A 27,920-nucleotide genomic window follows, 5' to 3' on the forward strand; every position below is an offset into this window, starting at 1 on the left:
CCCGAGCATGAATCCGCATTCATTTTTCCAAAATTCAAATCACATTTGAATATAAGGCCGGTCAAAGTTTGACTTTTCAAAGTCCAAAGTCAACATTTTGACTTTTTACTATTTTTGACCAATTCCATCAATTCCGAGCTTCTTAGTATGAATCCGCATTCATACTTATAGTATGTAAAACATAAAAGCTCTATTTCTAATTAGAAGACCGACGACTATATCACTATATTTGTCGGTTTCCCTTTCTTCTCCCAATTCGAACAATTCGACTTATTTCATCACACTGTTCTAAGTTTAATCCATATGAGCTAGCAGAGGAACCTAATGGACTTATAGATCATGGGCTCCAATGATTCAAGATTAACTAGCTAAACTCTTTTAAACCGAGTTAATCAACATTCGTTAACTAACAGGTCATTCCACTAAAGTCCCGTAGTTGCACTCCCCTCACTATAGATATATTTGTGTCCATTTGATAAAACCATAATCAGTAAGTTAATCCTTCACAGGTTGCTCGTAACCTTGGCTGGGTCAAAATACCGTTTTACCCCCAAGATTACATCTTGCTCCTTAAGTCCCACTAATCCACTATTGAACAATTGGTTTAAGGTTCAACCTATAAACTTAATCCCTCTCGGGCCAATGAGAGGGTGGGGCCCCTTGTTCAAGACTTGGATTCAGTGCTTAAGAGAACAACCTATCTACTAACCCTAAAGCGGGTAGGAGTGAATTCCATCTTGTACCCTATGTTCCCAGCTATCCACATGATCTTACCCCTGAAATGGGAGGCTTATTGGGCCAACGCTGATGAGCTGCCCTCACCTATGCAGATCTAAGGATAATCTCGTGTGAACAGGAGTTCATAGTTAACTCAGGATTAAGACTAAGTTACCTAGGTCATCAATAATTGAGATAGTCAGTTTTAAACAGTAAACGGTGTTATAACGTAAAAATGACTAATTCATGGTTCAGTCTTATGTAAACATTTTACATAGGATGCCCCTACTTTCATGTCTCTACATGAACGATTAGGATCACCTCGTTTGTACTACAAAGTGGGCCGCATCCATAGTTTCTCTAAATAAGGCGCCCAACCTTTATTTCATATACTATAGACTATTTAGGCTATATACTCGAACTTGATCCACGTTTATGTTTACACATAAAGTTCAAGTTTATTCAAAAAATAGCCTTGGAACTTGATTTATTGGATTTAAGATTATAATATTTAATTTCTCAATAACAACTTTATTGAACAGAATATGATTTACAAACTACGAGTTTTAGGACAAAAAATTCCAACACTAAATCAGTCGAGATATTTTTACCTATCTTTAAAGGCGAAGAAATTGCAATCCTCTTTATTTAACTAACCTCCTCAAAAGAACTGGTCTCGTAAGATGCCGATGTTTATGGACCTTTGTTCTTTGACCGCCTTGATTTTAGCCTCTGAACCTCTTCAGAGGCTTAAATAATGATGGAAGGACTTCTAAATTCACATGAGGATCTTGACGGATGAAAGTAGGGAAATCGAAGTATATATATTTACAGACTAAGAGGTTCAAAGGCTAAAATCAAGGGAAATTGGGTCTTATGGGGGAATAAAATTGCATTTTTCCTTATGGAAAGGAGGAAGAACACAATAACTGTCTTTTCCCTTGATTCCACTCAAGCACTCAATCACCACAGATCATATTAGAGGGTTCGAGAGCCACGGGCAATTTCAGCCTACCCTTCCCTTGCTCAACTATTCGTTTCAGAAAGTCTCTTTGTTAGGACTTGGGTGCGCCAGCAAGAGAAAAGCCTAAAATCAAAGCTCTAGATGAGTTGAACTTTCTTATACGTTGAAAAAGGTTAATGCACTCAATCAATAATCTCTTATTCTATTTGATTTTCTAAACGAAGAAAGCATGAAAGAAATTCAAAATCAAGTAGAAGTAAAGAAGCAGAGCGGTTGCGAGACCAGTTGCAGGCTACGTGTTAAGGGTCGCAATCTTAGTTGTCCTGGAAGTCGTCCAAGTGTCGGATGCTCAATCGGTAAGCTCGTTCATGTCTGATTTGTCGTCGACCTTTCTTCTTTCGCTATTTACTGGGACTTTCTTCTCTGAGTTGATTTTGTCCACTAAGTTTGGACCCCTTCTAATTGGACTTTCGTTCTAACTTCTACTGATCTATATGGATAAATCAGTCTCATCCCCCCATAATTAAGTAGTGTCCACTAAAAAAGAGCAAAGCGATATGAAATCTTTTTGTCAACGATAAGGTTTCGTTTCTGGGTTTAGAGGCGGGGAATACTTAAGAGGGTAAAAGATCCCACTTTCTAGTATTCCTCACATGCTTTTCGTCTTCAATTAAGGCCTTTGTTATCATCCATGGTTAGATCGGTGAATGCGAGAATAGGTGGTCTATTTCTTTATTTCTTTCCTTTTCATCTAATAAAGAACCTTTTTGGACCCTTGAATTGAGTGAAAGGCCTAGGGCCTTGGCATTACAATTCCATGATCTTGCGCATTCCCGTGGAGCTCCTTTTTAGTGGACGCTACTTGATTATGGGGGGAATGAGACTCTACCCTAATCAATAGAACTAAAGAGAAAGAACAAGGGTCAAAGAATGATCAAGGGCTACTTCCTATGCGACTTCTACTTCTCCTAGTTGCGCAAGATCTCTTGATGGTTGTCTAGGCTGACCTACTTCTTCTTTTCATGCTCCAACGACTTTTTCTTATGGGTTTGACTCTCATGAATGTACCAATTGGACTATAATCCCCGGTTTCCATCCAATGTGAGAGGTCAAATCTCCAAAATGAATTATGAAAGTTTGCAACCCATTCGTTAGGACCCATATAGAGTTAAAGAAAAGTCAAGCTCCATAAGAGTTGAAATTGAGTCGAGCTAAATAAAGTGAGAGAAGAGAATGGCAGACTAGGTAGCTCTCCCTGTGAATGGAAGAAGTTTTCATGGAATTCATGACCCGACCTATCTTTGCTACATTCTTATATGAGTCCGACTATCCTAACTCCCATTCTTAGGCTTTTTTTCATATTAAGCTGCATAGAACGACTGGACTTAAAGGAGAGGCGAAGGAGGAGTTGACAAAGAATATCGAGAAGTAAAGGAGTGAATTGCAATTCCAGGAAAAAGAGAGAGAAGAAAGAAATAAGTCAAGAAGGAAAGACCTCATACAATATTCTTTGCACCTCGTACCTCCCGCCTCAATGAATAAGGGGGGAAGGATCAATTGCGACGGACAATACACACTTGATTTTAGTTCGAATGAACTTTGATCATTCTTTAAGCCTCTAATACTTGCTTTAGAGATATTGAAACTTATGCTACAATATGGGTTGCCTCCACCTGATCGAGTTACCACCTCCTCGTCCACTTTCTGATGTAAGATTGAGAATAGAGAATGATCATAAACGAGATTATGAATCTCATGAATTCACTAAGCTTTCCTACTTTCTCTACCACTTCTTCAACGAGAACAACCGCCTCAATGAACAAGGGTGAGACGGCCTCTTGTCTTTCCTTTCGCCCATGCCTACCTAGCTCTCCCAAGTATTCGGTATTCAATGCTCTTATCCAATGAAAAGTCATGAATCGACATGGAGGAGCGGAAGGTATGAGACGGGTGAACTACCCACTCAAAGGATCAGTTATTTGCTAGGGTACGCGTAAATCATCGTCAGATGTTTCCGTCTTAATAAAGGGGCTTTCTTTCCTTATTCAATAACTCAATTCAGAACTCAAATTGGAAGCAATCGACGACTAGAGATTGAAAGGAGAAGTTTCCTAGTAGGGTCAATCGATCAGCTTTCACTTTCAATAGGAGGATGCAGCTCCCTAGCAATCACAAGTAAGAGGGACTGATCGAGCCACTGCCTCTGAATTCAAAGCCTGTCATGTCCCCACCCCAAACTAACACAGATGAACAAGTAAAGTAGACAAACTCATTAAAGTAGACAATGACTCTGCCTTTAAAGAAGAAAGAATGGAAAGTCTGAAAGAAGAGTACTTTTATCGTAAACACTGGGGTGCATCCTCAATGGAGCATTCCTTTCTCTAGAGCTAGAAAGGAAATGGGAGATCTCGAAGTGCGGCTTGTCTTCGACCAGTGATTGAGTGATTTATAGACGATGCCTTTCCCGTGTAGTGGGCCTTATGAGAGATCCAATTCGGGTCTTGGGGAGGTTTGGGAGTTTCTTTCTTCTGCCACTAACTTCCACCTTGTCTGGTCATCCTACTCCTGCATTCATTCGTATATAGAAAATATGTCGCTTTTAAGCTAAGCAAGGACACCAAATAGAATTCTCTTTCCCCTCCTATTGGGTTGAAGTAGAAAAGTTTGATTCATGAACTAGTCCATCTCGAACTCGACTCATAGGTTGCTGATTAGGTCATTTCGCTCTGCGTAGAAGGAGGCTTAATGAATATGAGTTCCCAAAGGCTAATTAATTCAATGAAAATACATAAGAAAGAGTACAGATGTCCCACCAATTCAATCCTTTGAACTTCAAAACCGAAGAGAAAGGACTCGCCCGCTCCGTTGCCTCCTTAATTAGGGACATAAGCTAGGGCTTGATCTAAATCATCTGTCGAAAGAGCATCTTTTGGTTCTAGGATCTTCGCCTTCGTTGATTGGCTTCTAACCTTTGAGCGAGGAGAGTGATTTCATTAGTAAACTGGAAAGATTTGTAGAACGCACAATTTCAAATGAAAGATCTGGGAGATGCACAATACATTCTCAGAATCCAAATTGTTCGAAACCGAAAGAACAAAACACTAGTCATGTCTCAAGCATCTTATATAGACAAAATGTTGTCTAGGTATAAAATGCAGAATTCCAAAAAGGGTCTGTTGTCGTACAGATATGGAGTTCATTTGTCAAAGGAACAATGTCCTAAGATACCTCAGGAAGTTGAGGATATTAGAAATATACCCTATGTTTTCGCTGTTGGAAGTTTGATGTATGCAATGTTATGTACTAGACCTCACATTTGCTACTCAGTAGGGTGGTCAGTAGGTATCAATCCAATCCTGGATGTGATCACTGGACAACCGTTAAGAACATTCTAAAATATCTTCAAAGAACAAAAGACTACATGCTCGTGTATGGTACAAAGGATTTGATCCTTATTGGATACAATGATTCTGATTTCCAAACTGATAAACATGCTAAAAAGTCTACATCAGGATCAATATTCACTCTAAATGGAGGAGCAGTGGTTTGAAGAAGCATAAAGCAAACTCGTATAGTTGATTCCACAATGGAAGCTGAATACGTAGCAGCTTGTGAAGCAGCAAAAGAAGCAGTATGGCTAAGAAAATTCTTGACAGATCCGAAAGTCATTCCAAATATGCATCTACCAATCACTTTATACTATGATAATAGTGGTGCAGTTGCAAATTCAAGAGAACCTAGAAGCCATAAAAGGGGAAAGCATATTGAACGCAAGTATCATCTTATCAGGGAAATTGTACATCGTGGTGACGTTGTAGTAACTCATATTTCTTCTGAGCAAAACATTGTTGATTCTTTTACAAAAGCCCTCACGGCTAAAGTGTTTGAGGGTCACCTACACAGTTTAGGTCTACGATGTTTGTAAACTATGACAAGTGGGAGACTTATTGGGCATGTGCCCTAGTTGTATATATGTTTATTCTATCTTGGTTAAATTCAACATTGTTTTATCCCACTAGGAGTTTTAGTCCAAGTGGGAGTTTGTTGGAATTTTTGTCCTAAAACTCGTAGTTTGTAATTATATTATGTTCAATAAAGTTGTTATTGAGAAATTAAATATTATAATCTTAAATCCAATAAACTAAGTCTCGAGGCTATTTTTTAGTAAACTTGAACTTTATGTGTAGACATAAACGTGGATCAAGTTCGAGTATATAGCCTAAATAGTCTATAGTATATGAATAATGGATGAGCGCCTTATTTAGAGATACTATGGATGCGGCCCACTTTGTAGTAAGTACAAACGAGGTGATCCTGAATCGTTCATGTAGAGATATGAAAGTGGAGGCATCCTATGTAAAGTGTTTACACAAGGCTGAACCATGAATTAGTCACTTTTACGTTATAACACCGTTTACTGTTTAAAACTGACTATCTCGATTATTGATGACCTAGGTAACTTAATCTTAATCCTGAACTAACTATGAACTCCTGTTCACACGAGATTATCCTTAAATCTGCATAGGTGAGGGTAGCTCATCAGCGTTGGCCCAATAAGTCTCCCATTTCAAGGGTAAGATCGGGTGGATAGCTCGGGACATAGGATGCATTACGAAATTCACTCTTATCCGCTTTAAGGTTAGTAGATAGGTTGTTCTCTTAAGCACTAAATCCAAGTCTTGAATAAGGGGCCCCTCCCTCTCATTGGCCCAAGAGAGATTAAGGTTATAGGTTGGACCTTAAACCAATTGTTCAATAATGAATTAGTGGGACATAAGGAGCAAAATGTAATCTTGGGGGTAAAACGGTATTTTGACCTAGCCAAGGTTACGAACAACCTATGAAGGATTAACTTACTGATTATTATTTTATCAAATGGATACAAATATATCTATAGTGAGGGGAGTGCAACTACGAGATTTTAGTGGAATGACCCGTTAGTTAACGAATGTTGATTAACTCGATCTAAAAGAGTTTTGCTAGTTAATATTTGAATTATTGAAGCCCATGATCTAATTGTCCATTAGGTCCCTCTGCTAGCTCCTATGGAATAAACAGTGTGATAGAATAAGTCGAATTGTTCGAATTGGGAGAAGAAAGAGAAACCGACAAATATAGTGATATAATCATCGATCTTCTGATTAGAAATAGAGCTTTATGTCTAAATAATATTGTAATACTATAAGTATGAATACAAATTCATACTAAGAAGCTTGGAATTGATGGAAATGGTCAAAGTTGTAAAAAATCAAAATGTTGACTTTTGACTTTAGAAAGCCAAACTTTGACCGACCTTATATTCATGTGATTTGAATTTTAGAAAAATGAATGCAGATTCATGCTCGGGAGGTCGGAATTAATCAAGATGGACAAAATGGTAAAAAGTCAAAATATTGACTTTTGACTTGAAAGGTCAATTGACCATTTTACCCTTGAACTAAGTTAGTGGAAAAATCTAACATTTTGTTGGATAATCCCACTAACTCTTAGTGGAATATGTGGCTACATGAGATGTAGACACCTAGCCCACTAAGTTCCACTAATTGTTAGTGGAATATTAGGTATTGAGATTTGGCAAATTAATTACTTGCATTTTTGCATCTAATTAGGTTATAAATAGGGGTGTTTTCAAATTGTTGAAATTTTTTTGGCATTTTTCTAGTAATTAGAAATTACTATTTTTTCATACTCCAATATCTCAACCAAAAATTTCTACCTTCCAATTTCATTTTATCTCCTTTATTTTCTACACCAAATTGGGTCCCACAACCCGGTTCTTTGTCTAGAGGGATAGTAGGTGACTACTAGCGGTGGTCTCGGTTTGAATTGGTAAGGAGATCTCGAAGATTTTCGAAAGCTTCAAAGGAAATATTTCCTAAAACCCTAATTTGATTAGTTTAGGGTTACATGTTAATTAGAGGCAATTAGGGTAGAATTTCGATTCTATTTTCGCTGTGCATGTCTTAGTTCTATCAGTTCATTGATTGTGTACTAATCAAAAGAGCTTGAACTCCGAAAATCTACTCTAACCTATCTTTAGATATTATGTCACTCAAAGCGATCATGCAAGATGGGTTTCAGAAATGGTGACTCAATGGACTCCTTCTCTGTCTTTTCCCTATATGGTTCCCTCATAAGTAAAGTAAAGTCATCTTAGCCTCAATGAACAAGGACTCGAGCCGCCGTTTCCATAACAGAAGTCGCTATTGAAACCATCAGATAGTTCATTATAGCATTTAAGAAAGAAACTCGGTTTGAAATCTAAGATTGACAACTATTTTTTCCATTAATCAGTCCTTCGTTTTTTTAGTTCTCTCATCATCAAATTTCATTGATCTATCGCTCTATATGAGCCTAATGGAGCGGTTTTGCAATATACTTTTTGCCTATGGACCATCCGAAACACTAATCTTTCTTCCTTTGCTATGCCCATATGAACTAATAGATTTTTCGCATTTCCCGGCCGATCATTACAATGCGAGTCAAAGGGGTTAAAAGTCGCGCGCTCAATAGAGACCCTTTATGGGGGATTCCAGTTCGACAACAAGTGAAAAGAAAGTAGCAGCAGGTTGATCGCTAACATATGAGCCTTTTCGCTTGGGTGCTTTCTTCATCCATCGTACAAAAGTACTTGAATCCATAGAATGTGAAAACTCTAAATTATCCGAAAAGGAAGAACGAAAGCAGAATCTCCATCCCATTGACAAAGACAAACGATTGTGAACACTTTAAGATTGAACATGGAACAAAATAAAACCACTGACAATGAAGATCAAAGAGAACACATGGAATGATCGTTTCAATCAAAACAATATGATATCCGGGAAAATAACTAATCATCGGCACGCGAATAGAAGGAAGAAATATTACCTCGACCCTACCTTGCTCGAAACCACCAAAGGGAAAAATATTACCTCGACCCTACCTTGCTCGAAACCACCAAAGGGAAAAATGTAAGGTTTAGAAAATCGGTGTGGATCAAAATACCGTGAAGAAGATGATGTTGAACGATGGAGAAAAACCAGTGAGTGCCAAAGAGGGTAAAAATACTGTAAGATCTAGGGAAGTAGGTTGAGAGATAGATCAATTTTGGGGAATAGATTTCGGCAAAATAGAGAGAGGAAAAGTGTGTAGAAGAAGAGAGAACCATTGGTCGAGCGGATGTAGAAGGAATAAGGATGATTAAATTTAGTCATTTCCGTGAGTCAATTTCTTTGGAATAACAAGAGATATATCAACGTTTTTAAGGGTCATTTTGAAAAATGGCAAAACTACTTTTTCTTTTAAATTTTAGCAAATAACATTTTTTGCACGTGCATTATATTTTATAAAATACCAAAATATCTCCTTCTCCAACTATAATTATTTCGTTTCTACATTGTACTTAATTTAGGTTATTCATTTATCTGCTTTTAATTATTTTTTACCTCGAAAAGATACAGCAACCCATATCATAACTTTTTTTTCTTAATATCTCGGGACTCAACTAATTGATTCAACATTTTAATAACTTTATTCAATCTTACTAATTTCAAAATAACCAAATTGACTTTGAATTTCAAAATAACCCAATTAAATTTCAAAATAACAAAATTATTATTTTTCAGAATTTGAGAATCTGAACGATAGATTTTGTATCAAAATAACATTAATTAAATTTCAAAATTAAAAAAATATCACTTTGTTTGCTATCTTATCTCAAAATAACATTAATGGCTTGAATACCAAAATAACTCAATTATTATTTTGAAATGGGGAGAATCTCAACCTTAATTTTATTTTAAAATAAATTTCAAAATAACCAATTTATTAATTTTTGAATTGGAGAATCTCAACTATTGATTTTAAAACGCAATTTCAAAATAACCCAATTATTATTTTGAATTTAGAAGAATTTCAACCATTGATTTTATTTCAAAACAACGTTTTAATACCAAAATAACATTGAGCTCAACCACCAAAATAACCAATTTATTATTTTGAATTAAAATTTTATTGTCATTTTTTTCAAGTGAGAACTTGCTTATTTGTTTGTTTTCCAATGTTTCTTATTCTTATTAAATTATAATTAACTTATTCTAAAAATATAGCATATTATATATATATAAAAACAATTAGTTTAATTGTGTTTAGGAAGATTTTTAAACCATGTTCATTTGACTTAATAACATTACTTAAATTATAATTTCTATCGATATTAGTTTAAAAGTGTAATTATTTCAATATACTGCGGTCTTATCAAAAGTCTTTTATGTGTAATTAATTTGCAATAGACAGTTCTGAGTTTATCAAAGTTTTTCATTATAATTAATTTATGATATGCAATTATGAGTATGCGTGTTAATAAGGTAGAGAATCATATCCTAACCTCTTCCTAATATCTCGGGATTAAAAAAATATCAATAACTTTATTCATTTTTTTATTTCACCACTATTAAAGTTCTTAACAACTTTATTCATTTTTTTATTTCAAAATAATCATATTATTAATTTTTATTGGCTAAATCTTAATCTTTTCGTCAATCTTTAATAAATTGTAAATTAAAATTAGTTTTCTAATTAGATCTTAATTTACTTTTAAATTTTGAATTTGAAAATTAAAATTAGTTTTTGTACGAAGATCTCAATTTTTTTTTATTATTTGGAAATTAAACCTCACCCTTTTTTTGTTTCAAAATAAGTTGAATCTTTTGATCCTTAATAATTTAAAAATTAAAATTAGTTTTCATATTAGATCCTAATTTATTTTTCCAATAAAATAGCATAAGATATTGTGTTTTTGTATAAAATCTCCCAAATTTTATTAAATAATTAATATAAATATATATATATATTTAAAAATCAGCAAAAAAATTTATAAGAGACGAGGAAGATAACTTTTGTATCTTTTTAATATTATGAAAATTTTAATATGAATTATTAAAAACACAAAAAAAATATCTTGTTTTGTTGTTTATGTCTCAATCTACAAAATTTAGGAGTATTAATATTAGAATAAAATTTATAATCTACCTAAATTTTGTCAAGTAAAATCTTTAATTAAAACAAATATGAAGTTAAAATATTTTTATAAGGGATTGAGCTAAGAAAGCAGTACTCTTTGACGTAGTCTAGCTATTAAGAGGGAAAGCAAAGTTCTCTTAGTTTTTCTTATTTATTCGCGTTCTTCTCAATAAATAACAAATCAATTCTATCTTTTTTCTTTTTAACCGTCGAGAACTTCTCAAAGATTAACCTTTTAAAATATTTAAAAAATACATTGAATTTATATTTTGTTTAATTATAGATTTTATTTGGAAAATTGTGAAAGATAATGTTTGTTTATAATATATTTATAAAAATATTGAACTTTTAAAAATATTTATAAAAATATATTGAATTTATATTTTGTTTTAATTATAGATTCTATTTAGATAGATATTATTAGTTTAGAAAATATTTATCAAAATTTTGAATTTTTGAAAATATTTATAAAAATATATTGAATTTATATTTGTTTTAATTAAAGATTTTACTTGACAAAATTTAGGTAGATTATAAATTTTATTCTAATATTAATACTCCTAAATTTTGTAGATTGAGACATAAACAACAAAACAAGATATTCTTTTTTGTGTTTTTAATAATTCATATTAAAAATTTTTGGAGTGAAGGTTTTTGTTTTTCCACTCCAAGCGTTTGAGATTGTAGGTTGTAGACTTGAAAATCAAAGATAGAAGATGAAAAATGAGATAATATTTGCATGCTTCAAATGTTTATATTATTTTTTTTGAAAATGCATGATGAAGTTTCTTTTTTAAAATGCATGATGGAGTTGAAGATAAACCTCAAACTTCAAACGAAAGAGGGTAGAGATTGGAGGTTGCCGCTTCAAGGTGGAAAGATTAGGCTTTGTCCACTCGAGAAAGATGAGATCAAAAATGAAAAATGGATATGAAGGAAGAGAAAATGGAAGATGAGAAACGAAAAATAAAAAAAAAATGTATTTATTATATTTTAGGGTAGTTTACACTTTATCTACTTAATGGTATTTTGGGTTTTTGCAAATTCTTATTTATTGTTTTTCTTTTTTTCATTTGGTCATTTTTTAACTTTAAAATTGCTATTATTATTTAAAAGTATGTTTTTGGAAATTTTTTTAGACACCAACGCGAAGCACTGGATAGGCTCAACTTCCTTTCACAAAACCCTTCAGCCATTCACACTCTCAATCTTTCATCCCTCCAATTTCTCACAAAATCCTCTCTCGCCGACTTCCATCGACACAGAAAGTAATCGAAGCAACTCTCCAACTTCTGAAGCCCAAACCATTTGCTGGAGCTAATGTGTTCGTCTCTCGTAATCTTGTCGCTTCGGAGATGTTCGATCCTTTTCACGACGCTCTCAAGCAGAATGGGGCTGAGGTTTTCCTCTGTTGCGATCCCTCTCAAAACGCCCCTAACGACTATCATGTTATCTCCTCCGCCGATCACGTACCAAACGTCTCATCCATTTCTTGTTCAATTTATATGGCTACTTCGGATTGGCGATGTGTTTATTGGTTGTTGATTCCTGCTTTCAGGCAAAGTTCGAGGATCTTCGCGCCAAGGGATGCAACTTGTTAGGTATAGTTAATTTGTAGTTCCAGCCTTTTCTTTCTTTCTTTTGCGGAATAGAATTGGAGAGAAATTTTCGACTGGAGAACGAGATTAACAGGAAATTGAATGTCTCCGTTAATTTGTCAAATGTATAGTTACCGCATTGCAGTTAATATTTGTCAGTGCATGCTGCATGTACGCAGTAGCCGAGTAATATATACTTCACTGCTCTCTCTTTCCGAATAGCCAAACAGAGTTGTTTGAAATTCTCATTTCAGTCCGACGCCTGGGATTTGGTGCGTCGCTGACAACTTGAATTTCTGTTGGGAAGGTCCTCAGTGCGTGATGTCATGTGCAAAAAGAGCACAGACCTCTTCCTCAACAGGGTTATACTTGCTGCCTTGCCATGGATGGTGTGAAAATCTTGGCATCCGGTTTTCAGGAAGATGAAAAGGTACGTTGCAAATGTTCCTAGTCCACCCATCTTTTTTCTTATTAGTAATTAGTAATTTTATTTTTGTAGAACTAATGACACAAAATTGCATTGCAGGTTGAGATAGGGAAGTTAGTTAGTGCAATGGGGGAGTATTGCATACGAAAGCATCACTAGATGTCAGTTTTGTTATCGCGAAGAATGCTTTGGCTGCGAAATACAAGGTCGTGTTGCTTGAACTTTCGATTTTCTTGACGTGATATGTATGTGTATGTAGACCATTTCATGAATATCACGTGAATCATAAGATTTGAGTCAATTAAACTCCACAAAATTCATTTTTCAATCAATTTAGACCTTTAATCACGGTTACCTTTAAATTGATCTAATTGATATAACTATAAGTTTCACACAAATTTTTCAAAATGAATGTAATAGAGGGCGTAAATTGATACACTAACAAAAGCCAGGTTTAAATTGATACAATCTCTACAGTTTGGGTGTAAATTGATATTCTCCCTTAATTTAATTGTTAAATGCGTAATAGACTTAATAATGGTTTTTAGTTTTATTCTACCTGAAATTTACTGCAAAGGTTTTGACAGATACTTCATATTATTTTCTCTGTTTTCAGTGGGCACTAAACATTTCAAAGAAACCAATCGTGTCATTTTCTTGGTTACAACAATGCTGGATTGAACATCGTGTTGTGCCTCAGGAGGGATATCGGGTCCTTCCATTTTCTGGACTGAATATTTCGGTATCTGGAATTCCTGCAGGTTGTGTTTTATAATATTTTATTTCTTCTCAAAGAAAATTGTTTTCTTGTATTTCTTCTTATTTATGGTCCTCTTGGGGACATCCGATAAAATTGTGTTAGTTCCATCATTTCTGGGTCTCAGGTGAGTGCAAGGAGATGGCAAAGCTTATCTTGCAAAATGGTGGAAGATATTCTGCCGATCTCACAAGAAAGTGTACACATTTGATATGTGATATATCCTTTTTGCATTTTTTTTCTTGGCGTTACTTTTGATCTTTTCGCTTCTTGTTTGAAGCACTCAAATTTATGTGCTGGAAAAACATCTTACTGCAGCTTAAGTTACAGAATAAATGGATAGGGATAATAAATACTATAAAAATTAACTTTGAACAATATGTCTTGGGATCTTTCATAAGGGCCTCTATTTCTTTTCAAGTGCTATTATTGGCAGTATTTGACCGTAATAGTTGCAACTGCTTTAGTTTGTTTCATTGTATTTTGAGCATTAGTCTCTTTAAATTTTACCAAGGAAAAGTCTTGTATCTTATTTATTTGAAATTGGATCAACACTGATTATATGATTATTAACTCAATCATTCATTATTCCTTCTCTTCCGGTAGTAATGACCCTTCCCATTGTCAGGCGATTCACTTATGATGATAACTATTCTTTTAATGATCTTTAATGGCTGTATTTTCTTTTCCATATCTCTTAGAACAATCCTAAAAGGATGTGAGATTGACACGAATGAGGTACGGCCTCATCCAAGAACAAAATTGATCACTTTTTGTCCCTTGACAATCTCTCTAGTTTCTAGTTGAGGTTAAGTGATGGGAATGACTAACCACACTCACAAACGTTTATTTGTATGGCCATTGCAAGCATGCTGCTTGCATAGACAATCCATTTCTAAATAGTTGCATAGAATGTTTACTTATTGGTATTAAATATTCTTGTTTGAATAAGAGGTTTTCTTTAATGGTTAAGTAAGCTTCTGAAGGTGACAAGTACAAGGTTGCACGAACGTGGGGCCGTATCAATATTGTTACTCGGAAATGGTTTGATCAGTCCATAGCCAGAAAAGGTAGTAGTTCGGGTTGTATATTTGAAAACCGATATGATATTTGAATTGTTGGCAGTTATTTGTCAAATAATTTTATTAGTTTCTAACTTGTTTCAAATCCTTTTATTCTATTTTTTAATTGATAGGATGTTTTAATGAGGAGCTGTACCCTGTTGGTAGCGTTTCTGGAACTTCAAATAAATTGACAAGGGGTTGCTTGACTGCTCACAATAGCCAAGAAAAGGATATTGGGAACTTGGAAGCTGTACCGTCCTCATTTCTTACCGATTCAAAATTCACAGCAGTTGCTGGTCCTGGGTTTTCAGACATGGATGTTAAGTTACTCTTTCACAGAGCACGTCTATGTTTTCAGATGCTTCTAATTTTATAAATGAGGTTGATGTTGAAGTGCCAGTCACGATGGGAAGGAATGAAGAAAACACTGTTAATTGTCTTGCAAATGACTTTTAGTCTGAAGAAAACGACCTATATTTGTCAGCATGTAGAATAAAAGTTGTTGGGTTTGAAGCTTCTGAGATGCGGAAGATTGTAAATATGATTCTCAGAGGTGGAGGCTCCCGATACATGGTTTTCAATGACAAATTAACACACATAATAGTTGGAGATTCGTCAGAAATGTAATTATCCTTTTACTTTAATCGCAACATAGGTTTTGTGAACTTTATTGCTTGAATTTGTGAGCTCGCCTGTGCTGTGAGCTTTTTGATTTCATTTGAATGGTCTATCCACCCAATTGAAAATTAGTTTTATCATATTTCAAATGGCAGGGAGAAAAAGGAGGTTAGAGATATTGCTACTTCAGGAGTTGTTCATGTGGTTAGATCCAACTGGCTTGAAGAGTGTGACCGTCAGAAGAAGGAGATCCCTATTCTTGGTAGACACATGGCATATGATGAACTTATTCCTAAAGGTTTGATATGCAGGACTCGTATTCTAAGCTATCTGTCTTTTGAATAGCAACCTTAAACTACCATCATGCAGAATAACTGCACATTTCATTTGGATGCATGACTAATATTTGTTTGGAGATCCCTAGCCTGTTTGTCTTGTTCTAAATTTTCTGGCTGTTTACTTTGCAGCATCTAGTAAAATGAGCACCATTGTTATGGATCAAAATAAAGTTCCAAATGTTCATCCAATCGTGCCATCAAATGTGTCAGAAGGAAATATTCATGTTAGCATTGGAAAGACGTCAATAGCAGTGGAAAGAATTGAAGAAAAAAGTGAAACAAAAGTGAATGGAGACAGGAAAATGAAATTATCCCAGAAAAGCCAACAATGTGTAGCAAATGGTACAAACAAGAGTTGAGAAAAGATGGGGCGTGATTTCATGGTTTCAAATGGGAAGTCATCATGTGTATTTAAGGGGAAAATATTTTGTTTTTCTAGTTCCTTTCCAGAAGATCGGGTATGTTGTAAAGATTCTTTCCTCTTATTTCAAACAGCATGATTAATGTACACTATGCACTTTAGGTTTTAGATGTATTATTGTGGTAAATAGCATCCATTTTTTAAAAAAATAACAAAGTAGAAGCCCTGTATTCAATATCAATTGACTTGAGTAAAGAGTAGTTCATTACTGCTCCAACTCCATGATTTTAAAAGCAAGTCAATGGTGCAGATAGGATTCTAGATCTACTGTTTCTTTAACACTCCGATCCTGTTAAGAGAATGATATAAAAAAAATGGAAAAATTACCTTTTTAGTCCCCAATTTTATAGAAATAGGTTTATTGGTCCTTGAGTTTTCAAAATGTACTCTTTTAATCCTTGAGTGCTTAATGTTATACTGGAGACTCTCAAAACCAATTTTTAGAAGAAGTTATTCTACCTTAAAAATGTATAAAGTTATATTGGGGACTTTCTAAACCAATTTTTATAAACTTAGAGACTAAAAAGGTGCATGACCAAATGGGTCTATTTTTCTAAACCTGGAGACTAAAAATGTACATTTTTAAAACTCAAGAACCAAACACACGTGTTCTTCAAAACTTGGGGAGTAATTTTCCTAAAAAATTTAAGATAGTGCCAAATGTCATTTAGCATGTGAAATAATTACGATTTTCATTTTTCATTTGAGGAATATGCCTTCAAATTTTTTTTACATTTTATTTTTGAACACTAACAAACATGCATCAACTTTTGACTTCCATAATCCCAAATATTTTTTATGTATATTTTGAGATCATATTTGAAATTCTCCTACTAGAGAGCTGAAATTGTTGAATGGATAAATCAAGGGGGAGGCGAGGTTGTTGAAGATCACATGAAGCAGAAAGTGCACTTCACTGTTGAATGTCATGGTGGGATACCAAGGAGTACAGACGTTCATAGTACTTATGTGTCAAGTCATCGGGTTCGATCATGTTTAGAGGTAAGCGATAATTAATTGTCTTATTTGTGATTTCCGTTTTAGAGCTCTACTATTTTTTGTTTGTGTTTCCCTTTTTGGACATAAAAGTCCACACAAGGTTGAATAGCATATTTTGTTTCATTTAGCCACTGCAAGTTTGGATTGTGTTTGGGTTGGAGCTTTGAATTTTGAGGGACTTTAGTTTTGTGTTGAGCCACGCTCTTATAATATGAAGGATGGATACTGTTTTTTCCAAAACCAAACGCACATCAGTTTTCTAAGATTACAACAACTGTCCTCCCAGTGTAAAAAAAGGTATCCTCAAACCAACCAAAAGAAGGGGAATATGTGAGCAAGATTTATAGTTAATAAATCATCAAAAGTAAATTAGAGTTGGACTCGAGAACTCTTGCTGATGTATAGGAAAAGCAGACAAGGTATGGGAATATAAATTAAAACAGCCTTTAGATGAAAAGGGCTGCTACAACTGATCCTACCTCAAATGGCGGTACCAAAATATAGGACTTGAACCTCAGTCTTCTCCCTCGCCCGTTGTTCTTGGCAATGTTAAAGTATCTCAATTCGTACACATTCATCTCCTTGTTTGAAGCAATAACTCAAAGCCAATCTCTAATGTTGTGTTTCTTGAAATTCTTCTTAGCCAAGTATTTAAGATTCCTCTTGGAGAAGTAGCTATTGGAGTTGATGTTGATCTTGTTCTTGTCCTGAGTGATAGTGACTGAGTCATCAAGTGTCTCTGCCACCCCAGCTTTGTTGGTCTGATGAGGTGATGGCCGTGATCTTGTCCTCAACTGGCATCACACAATCAAATGGTCACATCCTTATTTTTTCCCTTCGGGCCCCAGATGCGGCTGGTCCATGTAGAAAATATGTTTCAACCTGACAATAGGAACTGTTCTAGTTCAAATTGTTTTTAATAATATGAAAAAGTGTGTAAAAAATGTAAAATACTAAATTGATTTGAAATGACTCTCGAACCGATGTATTGGGAGGCGTTTGGTCAGAAAACCGTAAAGAAATGCTTAGATGTCTCAAACTGATGCAAATATGAGCGTGTGTGAAAACGTTACTGATATTGCTGTTAAATATAATAAACCAAATGAGAGCGAAATTTGCTCTGCTACTTGTTTCTCTAACTCTGCATCTGTATAGAACAATTGCATAAATGGTGGATACTATTAAATTGGAAAATGGAGATTCAATCAGTTCTATCATTTTGACCTTTTGATGTTTAGGGGAAGGTGGTAACATAAATTTACCTTCTCAGACTATCCATTAAGGTTGGTCTGAAAAGAAAAGGGTGGTCTATCTTGGAAAACATATTTGGTTGTTCTCTTTTTTCTTCACTCTGTCTACATTTTGGAAATATGAGTGCTATCATTGTGTGAGAGGTTTCTTTATTGACAAAATTAATTGGAGTTCAACATTTGAAGAAGTCTTTCTATGACTGTCCCTTGAACTCCAAAGGTTTGCACTCCATCCCTGTGCCAAACAAATAGATGCTTCTTATATATTTTTCTGGTGTAATTGAGAAAGTATTGATGCACACTTCTGTTAAATGCGTTAAATTACGGCTTTGAAGCCAATTTTGAATGGATAGCTGGCGTAGAAACTGCCATTATTGATGAAATTTGATACTACTGATGTTTTTTAATTTTAATTTTATATTATTATTAATTTCGTAACCTAATTATGTTCAATATCTTAAACTGATATTTGAAATGAGAATTGAATATTTATCTTGTTTTTATTTGTTTACTGACTATTTCAAATAAATTCGTTATGAAGGATGGATGTTTGTGGGATACCAATGGGCACATTCTCTATTCTCCTCTTCCTTGCTGTGTCCCTTTGCCTGGATTTGAAAACATACGGTTTTGTGTTTCACAATATGATGATAAAGACAGAGTATTGTTAAGAAATCTGTGTTTTGTACTTGGGGCCAAGTTTGTGGAGAAGCTGACAAAGAAGGTAACCCATCTAATATGCAAGTTCACCGATGGGACAAAGTATGAGGCTGCTTGTAAATGGGGAAACAATGCATTACAGCTGAATGGATATATGAGTGTGTCAGACAGGTACCTTTGCGATTTTGTTGCTTTTCAATTATATATGTTCACGTACATGCATATCCTGATAGAATTCTAGACCCATTGTGTTTATATTTCTTCTCTTAGATATGGAATGATTTTGTTTGAATACAAAACTTTCAGAGAAAGATTGTCTCTCTTGATTTGTATCGCCCAAAAGAAGTTACAGCTCAAGACAGAGCGGCAGGCTTATGCACTGTCAGCCAATTTCCTACTCAAGCTGCCCAATGATAGCCAATGAAAGCGTATCCCAGTTTCCTATCCATTCTACCATTCCGAGAGACCAATCAGCTGGAACTAACAGTAGCTTTATAGGAGCAGCTGAACGAATAAGTTCTACTAAAAAAAAGCGCAAGTTCTTTGACGAAGCCATACAAAAGCGTTCACTTTTTGTTGGAAACAGTTCCACTCAATCTGACTGCAATTTGAATTCCACAAAACAAACTACATCAAAATCTTCTGTAGTAACTTCACACGTTCCTGATGTCGCTTCCGCAATTGAGGACTTATTGGAGCAGACAACTAAGGTAAAATCTGGTTTGAGCTACAATTCCTTTTACTTCATTCCATTTTTATTTTATTTTTTCCTTCAAATCCTTTTGTTTTCCTTTCTTTTTAAGATTCAAGATCAGAAGTCACCTGGAAAGACTGGCTGCGATAAAAGTGTATCCTTCTATTAGGATTGATGTTTTTATGTTTAAACTTTTGGTTTCGTTTGCATTTGGTTTAATCCTTAATGGTACCAGATTTTCCCGCCAGACTGTTCGCTTGTTGGTCAAGACCATTCAGAAACTTCTCCAATTGGTGCTTTATCTAACCAGTGGTCAAAAAGGTAATTTTTGCCGTTGTCTCCTTGATCTTCTTATGGAAAGACCATGCTGAATTGAAGTGTTTAACAAGAACGGTCGCTGACTGGAAATATAGTGAGACCATTCAACAAAGTCATTATGAAAGTCAGTTTATTTTCACTATAAGAGAAATATTTTTTTATATTCTTTTAGTCTCTACTGATGAATTGCTTCCTAGAACAATATAATTTATAATTTCTTCCTAGAACAATATAATTTATAATTTCTTTCAAAATAGGTTCGTTTGAGTAATAGTATTAATTATAAAACTCAAATCACACCGTTTGCAATGCTTGAAAACCAGTATTCACAAATAAATGCTATCCTTGAGCATTAACTTTTTTCATGGGACACTTGCAAAAATGGTAAAACAAGTTATAACTTTATTATTTGTGAAAATGATCAAAAAAGTTCAGCCACCATATAAAAGCCTGGATTTGATTATTTTGCTATATTTTCAAAATCACAAACCTTTAAGACATTTTTGCAAAATCCCTAAACTAATTTGCCTCCCAATACAATTTTCCTTTTCATTTTAGAAAAACCAGGTTTGGAAATAAATGCAGTAGGTTATTTCTTTATAAACTAGCCATTAAATATCCCTGTATTCTAAGTGGATCTTAGCATAATGCAAGCTTTAGTGTTTTTTCCAGAAAGACTATTATGTTCGAACGCAATTCAATTTTGCCTTTGTAACTCGGTTTTTGAGACCTTTGTGTCTTGTATTTTCTCAGAGCTGAAAGAAAAGAAGATGTCGGCAATTCTACTACTGAAGATGGGACTGTGGGCATATGTGATGGCTTTAGTGAAACACAAACGGAGTCTCAGGTGTGTGGCCATTTTTCTTTTTGCCAACTATAACTCTATCAATTATAGTAAATTTTTTTTTAAATTGCCACCATTTTCGTCAACTTGATTACAAGAGGACTAAAGAACGAACTATAACTCATAAGATTTTTTATGGAGTAGGAATTAGGGTATTATGGTCAAATTCTTAATATATTAGGATTATGATTAGTTTCTTTTATTAATTAGAACTAGGATTAGTTTGATTTGAATAGAGTACTTGTCTTCTTGTATTCACAAATTTAAATATTAATAAAATTCTCTCATTTGGTCTACACTAAATTGTTATCGGTATTAGAGCAACCGTTTGGACCAACTTTGATTGCCATCGGTGGAAAATTGGAAAATTTTTCGTGATGCTGATCAGAAGAGGGAGCCTTGTGAGTTGTTCGCATTGCTAAACAACACACATCTAACTGGGCGAACCCTTAAAATTAAAAAAGAAAAGAAGAATGAAATTCATCCTAATTTTGCATGGATGCATTAGTACACGTCAAGGAAGACAGAGGTGAAGAAAAAATATACTAGTTGGCTAGTTGGTATAGGCAAGAAAGTCAAATTTCCTCCCAAATGAAGAATTGGAATTCTGATTCAAGTGATTCAAAAGAAGAATTCTAACACAATAATTTTGCTCGTGCTTGATTTTCTCAAAGAACCTATCATTATCCACATTTGAAATTTGGTTATAGTGATTCTAGCGATTTCATCAAAGATTCTAATGCAGTTTGGAACAAAATAACAAGGATGGACGGTGGTAAAAATATCAAGACAGATGGAACTTGTCTTGATGAACCTTTCTTAATGAGACGAGGAAAACTGAGAACATGAACGGACCTACCAAATAGTGGCAGGAAGAGGTTTTAGAGAAAAAATCAAGAGGCAATTGGAACTCACAGAAGACGGATCACAACATAGTTTTTCGAACTCCAAGATTCCAAGAATCCATCCAAGAAGTTCAAGACTCGGGAAATTTTCCATTCAAAAGGGAAGGCGATAGACCAACCCGAGTAGGAAGGCAATATTTTCAGAAAAATTATGACCAAGTTCAAGAAGAAAGACAAGAAGATAAATTCCACATACCTTCATTCCTTGGCAATTCATACTTCAAAACTTCTCTTGATTGAAAGGGAGACAAACAAACACACAACTTTACGTGGAAATTCGATTACTGGGAGAAAAACCACGATATTTTTCTTATTATTTTTTGATAAATGATACAATAGATATAAGGAGAATAAGTAGAATATACAAGGAATAAAAAAAGGAAAAAATTTAGGAATTAAGGAAAATATTCCCATAATCTTTTCATAAATATTTTAAGATTCTAACACTCCCCCTCAAGCTGGGATATAAATATCAATGAGACCTAACTTGCTAACACAAAAGTCGAAGTTTGGTTTGAGAAGCCCCTTGGTAAGAACATCAGCAACTTGTTGACTCGAAGGATGTATGGAGTGCATATGCTCCCTCTGTCATCCCGATCAATCTCAACATGTTTAGTTCTATCATGTTGAATATGATTGTTAGCAATACTAATAACGACTTCATTATCACAACAAAACTTCAATGGTATCTCACATTCGTGATGAAGATTCGACAGGACTTTCTAGAGCCATTTTTCCTCACATATTCCCAAATTCAACTTTATATTCAGCCTCAGCGCTGCTCCTTACCACAACACTTTGCTTCTTACTCCTTCAAGTTACAAGATTGCCCCAAACGAAGGTACAATAACTGGAGATAGACTTTCTGTCAACAACAGATCTTGCCTAATCCGAGTCAGTATATGCGTCAATGGTCTTTCTATCTATTTTTTTAAACATCAATCTTTTACCATGTGTTGTTTTCAAGTATGAATTTTGTTGACAGCTTCCATGTGTTTCTCATAAGGAGCGTGCATAAACTGGCAGACAACACTCACAACAAAGGAAATATTAGGACGAGTATGGAATAAGTAAATCAATTTACCCACGAGGTGTTGGTATTGTTCTTTATCAACTGGAACTTGATCATCAGAGTTTCCTAGTTTATAGTTAAATTCAATAGGAGAGTTTCCTAGTTTATAGTTAAATTCAATAGGAGCGTCAGCAGGACAACATCCCAACATACTTGTCTTGGTTAGCAAATCAATGGTGCATTTTCTCTGGGACACGGAGATCCCTGCTTTAGATCTGGCCACCTCCATTCCAAAGAAATATTTAGATTTTCCAAATCCTTGATTTCAAATTAATTACCCATTCTCTACTTAAGTTGACTAATTTCAGCCTGATTATCTCCAGACAAAACAATATCATCCACATAAACTATTAAGATTGCAATCTTCCTTGTCTTGGAAACCTTTGTAAATAAAGTATGATCGGAGTGATCCTGATTGTATCCTTGGGACTTGACAAATGTAATGAATCTGTCAAACCATGCTCTGGGTGACTGTTTTAGACCATATAAGGATTTCTGGAGTTTACAAACCTACTAACCAAACTGTGCTTCAAAGCCAGGCGGGGGGCTCATTTAGACCTCCTCTACTAGGTCTCCGTTCAGGAAAGCATTCTTCATTTAGCTGATATAGAGGCCAATCTTTGTTTACAGCAACGGATAGGACTCTGACAGTATTTAACTTAGCAATAGGAGAAAAAGTTTTTGAATAATCAACATCATAGGCTTGAGGAAACCCTTTTGCAACTAACGTTGTCTTATGTCTGTCAAATGTTCCATCTGCTTTGTATTTGAGAGTGAACACCCATTTGCATTCTACAAGCTTGTGTCCATTAGGTAGAGCACAAATCTCCCAAATGTTATTCTTTTCAAGAGCTTTCATTTCTTCCATGACAACATTCTTGTATTCAGGACACTCTAAAGGAGTGAAAGCTCTGAACTGTGGTGAGAGATTCTTGTATGACACATAATTACATATGGAGTGCTTTGTGCAGAACCTTGTACCTTTCCTCGGTGCAATAGGAAGATCAAGAAATGGATCATACCTGCTACTATTTCCATAATGGTTTGACTTAGTTTTTTTTTCAGTATGTTCAACAACAACCTCGTTCTCAATAATCCTATCCTCTCTGTCTACAATGGCCTCATCAATACCGCGCTACTCACTTATATCTTTCATAATACTTGTCTCGTACCTATCATTCCTACTCATTCTATTATTACTATGTGAGTTAATTGAATCAGTCATAATCTCTTATTGGTTCAAAATCCTGGATTGAAACCATCTGAACAACAGGAAACTCAACTTCCTTTATGAGATTCATTCTATAGTAGGTTTTCCAAGGAACTTGATTTGTTGGTAGGACTGTACTGTGAGAGATAGGGTCAGGTAAGGTAACCACAGTAGGATAAGAAGACTCTAAGGAAGCATATAGTTAGACTTCAATCACATTCTCCCCCTGAAGTAGGCTAACGGGAAAAAAATGACGATCTTCAATAAAGGTGGCATCCATGGTAACAAAGTACTTATGTGAAGATGGATGGAAGCATTTATAGCCTCGTTGGTGTAGAGGATATCCAACAAACAGCAAGCCTGAGCCCTAGGGGTAAATTTAGTTTGGTTAGGACCATGGCTACGGACATAGGTAGTGCAGCCGAACACTCGAAGGGAACATCAGGGATGAGAAGAGTGGAGGGATAGGATTCTTTGAGGCAATCTAACGGTGTCTAGAAGTGAAGGACATGGGAAGGCATGCGGTTGATGAGATGAGCGGCAATGAGAATGGTATCACCCCAAAGATAGGAAGGAAGAGAAGTGGGCAACATAAGGAAACGAGCAACTTCCAAAAGGTGACGATATTTTCATTCGACAACCCCATTTTGTTGAGGGTGTAAACACAAGAATTTTGGTGAACAGTTTCTTTAGAGGATAAGAACTCGTTAAGAGAGTGGTTTTGAAACTCACGACCACTAGAGGGACATCATCATCAAACAAGTAAAGATCTCTATTGTGTCAGGCAGTGCCAATCATACTCCTCGAGCTCAAGTCCTGAAAAGAAATAGAATCAGGTAAGAATGTTGTTTTACAGTTTAGTTCATGAGTAATCTTGCTAATCGACAGAAGATTATATGAAATTCACGACACATGCAACCATTGTGTAATGAGAACCGTCAAAAAGAGAAATTTGCCCTTTTCTGGCAATGGAAGCCAAGGAGCCATCATATATTCTTATTTTCTCATTCCCAGCACACGAAATGTAGGACACAAAGTGTTTAGAGGAATCGGTTAAATGTTCTGTGACACCAGAGTCTAGGATCTGAGGATTCTTACCATCAATACTAATTAGACTAAATGTCCCACTAAATCACACTGACTAAATCTCTATGTGATTTCCATCAATGGTTGTGTTGTTTAGGGTTTGTTCAATGTCCCGCTTTGATACCATATTGAAAGGGAGACAAACAAACACACAACTTTACGTGAAAACCCAAGTATCGGAAGAAAAATCACGATATTTTTCTTCTTATTATTTTATGATAAATGATACAATAGGTACGAGGGAGAATAAGTAAAATTAGATTCTTATCATTATGAACAGATTCTTTATCAACAAAATCAGAAAAATATGCAAAAGAATCGGACAATGGCTAACTTTACTGAGAGAATAGAAAAATGTCTGCAAAACTGAGGGAAACCACATGGGAAAAACCTTCAACGACTATCCACAAAAAAATACGTAGGCTAGAAAACAATCTCAAATTGACAGCACATCGGGACAAAAAGTGAATAAGATGAGCGGAGTAAAGAAGGTAAAATGTGCGAGGAAGAGCCAATTTTGGAAGAAAGAAAAAAATTAAAGAAAAAGAATATAAAGCTATTTTCAAAATGGGAAGGGCACAGTCTAATTTGGAAGAAAAATCAAGAAACCCCTACAAACTTACATTTGGGTACTTAGGCGAAATTGTTGACAAAGCAGAGGTGATAGGAAATAAGCACCGGATGTAAAAGGAAGATCACGCGTTGAAGAAGAGAATAGAGCAGAAATTAACCTTGACCACAATTACCAAAATAGACAACAAGAGAATCAACACCTATTGTAATTGGTATGAAAAAAATGTGCAAGATTTACCAACAATCGTTCAAGTACAACAAAGATCAAGGTTATATCAAAATCATTTTCCTCCCACCTATGGTAATTGGTATGAAAAAAATGTGCAAGATTTACCAACAATCGTTCAAGTACAACCAAAGATCAAGGTTATATCAAATCATTTTCCTCCCTTCCTTGAGTAGTCTGCATATATTTTAACAACAAAGGATTGTTTAAACAACATAATTCCTGGATTAATTCATGGTGATTTTGCTAAAAGATTCATTCCATTTCAAAAGGCAAATCTTGACTCGACTTGTGAAATTTGATTGTTGTTGATATTAGTTTTTCAGAGTTGTTTTCGTTCAAGTGGTTTATCTTTTTATTTTTACCTTCATTTTCATTTTAAAACTCGATGATGAGTTTTTTAGAGGGATAAAATGATGTAGTAAGAATTTGGGTATTATGGTCAAATCCTTACTCTATTAGGATTAGGATTAATTTCTTTTATTAATTAGGCTTAAGATTAGTTTCTTATTCGGATTAGGATTAGTTTCTTTTATTAATTAGGATTAGGATTAGTTTGATTTTCAATTATAAATAGAGTATTTGTTTTCTTGTATTTACAATTTTTAAACATTAATAAAATTTTCATCAATTTTAGAATCATCAATAAGGTTGAAATTGATACTAAGAACAAATTAACAAATTAATTATTGAGACACTATTTGGTAACTATTTTGCTTTTTGTTTTTTTCGTTTTGAAATTTAAAGCCAAGCACCTTTCAACCTCTAAGGGGCCAATTGGGGCACCAACTATAAGTTGGGTGGTGAGTTATTATAGCTCACCCCTTTTTTGGCCACCAAATATAATAATGGAGTGTGCAACTATTTATAACCAACAATGAAGTAGTAAACACTATTCCAAAATCCTCTTAGCTACAATATTTACTATTTTCACTCATTCTTTTTTGCTCTTTGCTAGAGTATTTACTATTCCTCATCCAAAGAAAAATAATTAGCACCCGAAACACAAATTATTTTAACCTAAACTAAAATAGTTTGCATCCCAAACATTATTATAACTCATCGATTATAATAAACACTAACTATAATAATCAACTTATTTTGCTTTGTTATTTACTTTTTACCGACATTTTCAACTCTTTTTACTTATGCTTTGTTTGGTGTATGGATTTGGATAGAAATTATTTTAATTAAATTTCAGGATTTTAAGAAAATGAAACGATTTCAAATTCTTATTGGCATTTGAGGCCAAAAAGATTTTAAATGATTGAAATTAACATTTCTTGTCTGAATGCTCACTAGAAATGAAAGGAAAGTATAACGATTTGCTTTTAGGTCCTCATAATTTTATTTATTTATTTTAGTTTGTTCATTTTCCAAACACAAGGAAGTTTCTTTCATCTTTTTCGAACCCAAAACTCTATTTTTTCATGAAAAAAACATATAAAGAAACAAAAAACAAATCTTTTTGAAAAGATAAAAAAACCATGACAAGAAATTGAGAGAAGATAAACTTAAATACTCCTACTTCTACATTTCTTGATTTGTTTTCTAATTTCTATTAATGTTTTAAAACTGGGACAATTTTTAAAACTAAAAAAAACATTTTTTTTTTTATTTTTGAAATTTAGCTAAGAATTCAATTCTTATACTTATGAAAGACACAAATTATCTTAGGAAATTCAGAGAAAAACTAATTTTCAAAATAAAAATAAAACGGTTACTGAACATGGCCTTAGTTGTCAGTTCTTGCTTGATAACAACTAAATATTTGTAGGTTGTGGGTTATGAGGAGGATTTGTCAGGAAGGCAAATGCTCTTGGACAAAGTTCGAACCCGGAGTAGCATGACTTGAAGTTACATCCTGCCCTTGTAAATACGACGCCTTAAAGATAGTGGTAGGACTTGGTGCTGGATTGTGAAGGTTTGATTAGAACTCATTTTCCTTAGAGTTTAATGTTATTCAAGCACTATTTTCATTTAGAAGTTGTAGAAAACGTTTGAACCTTGATTGATTGTATAGTCAACCAAAATGATTTAAAAGAAAAGTTATTGAAGATGGGGATTACATGGGGATTTTATCTATTGTCTTGTGATTCAATGACATCTTGGCACTTGTAAGCTGGAAATTAACCAATATTAGTTCGATTTGCAAGTAACACAGAAGATTTTTGGA

General features: G+C 34.5%; 2 protein-coding genes across 2 annotated transcripts; both read left to right on the forward strand.

The window, feature by feature from the left end:
- The first annotated feature begins 4,833 nt into the window (after positions 1-4,833).
- LOC116406304 (secreted RxLR effector protein 161-like) lies at positions 4,834-5,231 on the forward strand. The gene is made up of 2 exons (XM_031889998.1): positions 4,834-4,967; positions 5,012-5,231. Exons 1-2 carry the CDS (start codon positions 4,834-4,836, stop codon positions 5,229-5,231), a joined length of 354 nt encoding a protein of 117 aa, XP_031745858.1.
- Positions 5,232-5,267: 36 nt separating this feature from the next.
- Positions 5,268-27,920, forward strand: LOC101210305 (DNA topoisomerase 2-binding protein 1-A). The gene is given in 22 exon segments (XM_031889999.1): positions 5,268-5,602; positions 11,877-12,153; positions 12,243-12,285; positions 12,590-12,615; positions 12,617-12,716; positions 12,809-12,870; positions 13,326-13,470; positions 13,594-13,665; positions 14,453-14,536; positions 14,662-14,853; positions 14,856-15,153; positions 15,304-15,446; positions 15,616-15,944; positions 16,745-16,909; positions 18,698-18,941; positions 18,944-18,987; positions 19,123-19,216; positions 19,219-19,526; positions 19,620-19,664; positions 19,746-19,831; positions 20,570-20,675; positions 27,522-27,920. Coding segments are annotated over 22 exon segments (3,276 nt in total). The 3' UTR covers positions 27,600-27,920.

Source organism: Cucumis sativus, unplaced genomic scaffold, assembly GCF_000004075.3.
Source record: "Cucumis sativus cultivar 9930 unplaced genomic scaffold, Cucumber_9930_V3 scaffold85, whole genome shotgun sequence".
Lineage (NCBI taxonomy): Eukaryota > Viridiplantae > Streptophyta > Magnoliopsida > Cucurbitales > Cucurbitaceae > Cucumis > Cucumis sativus.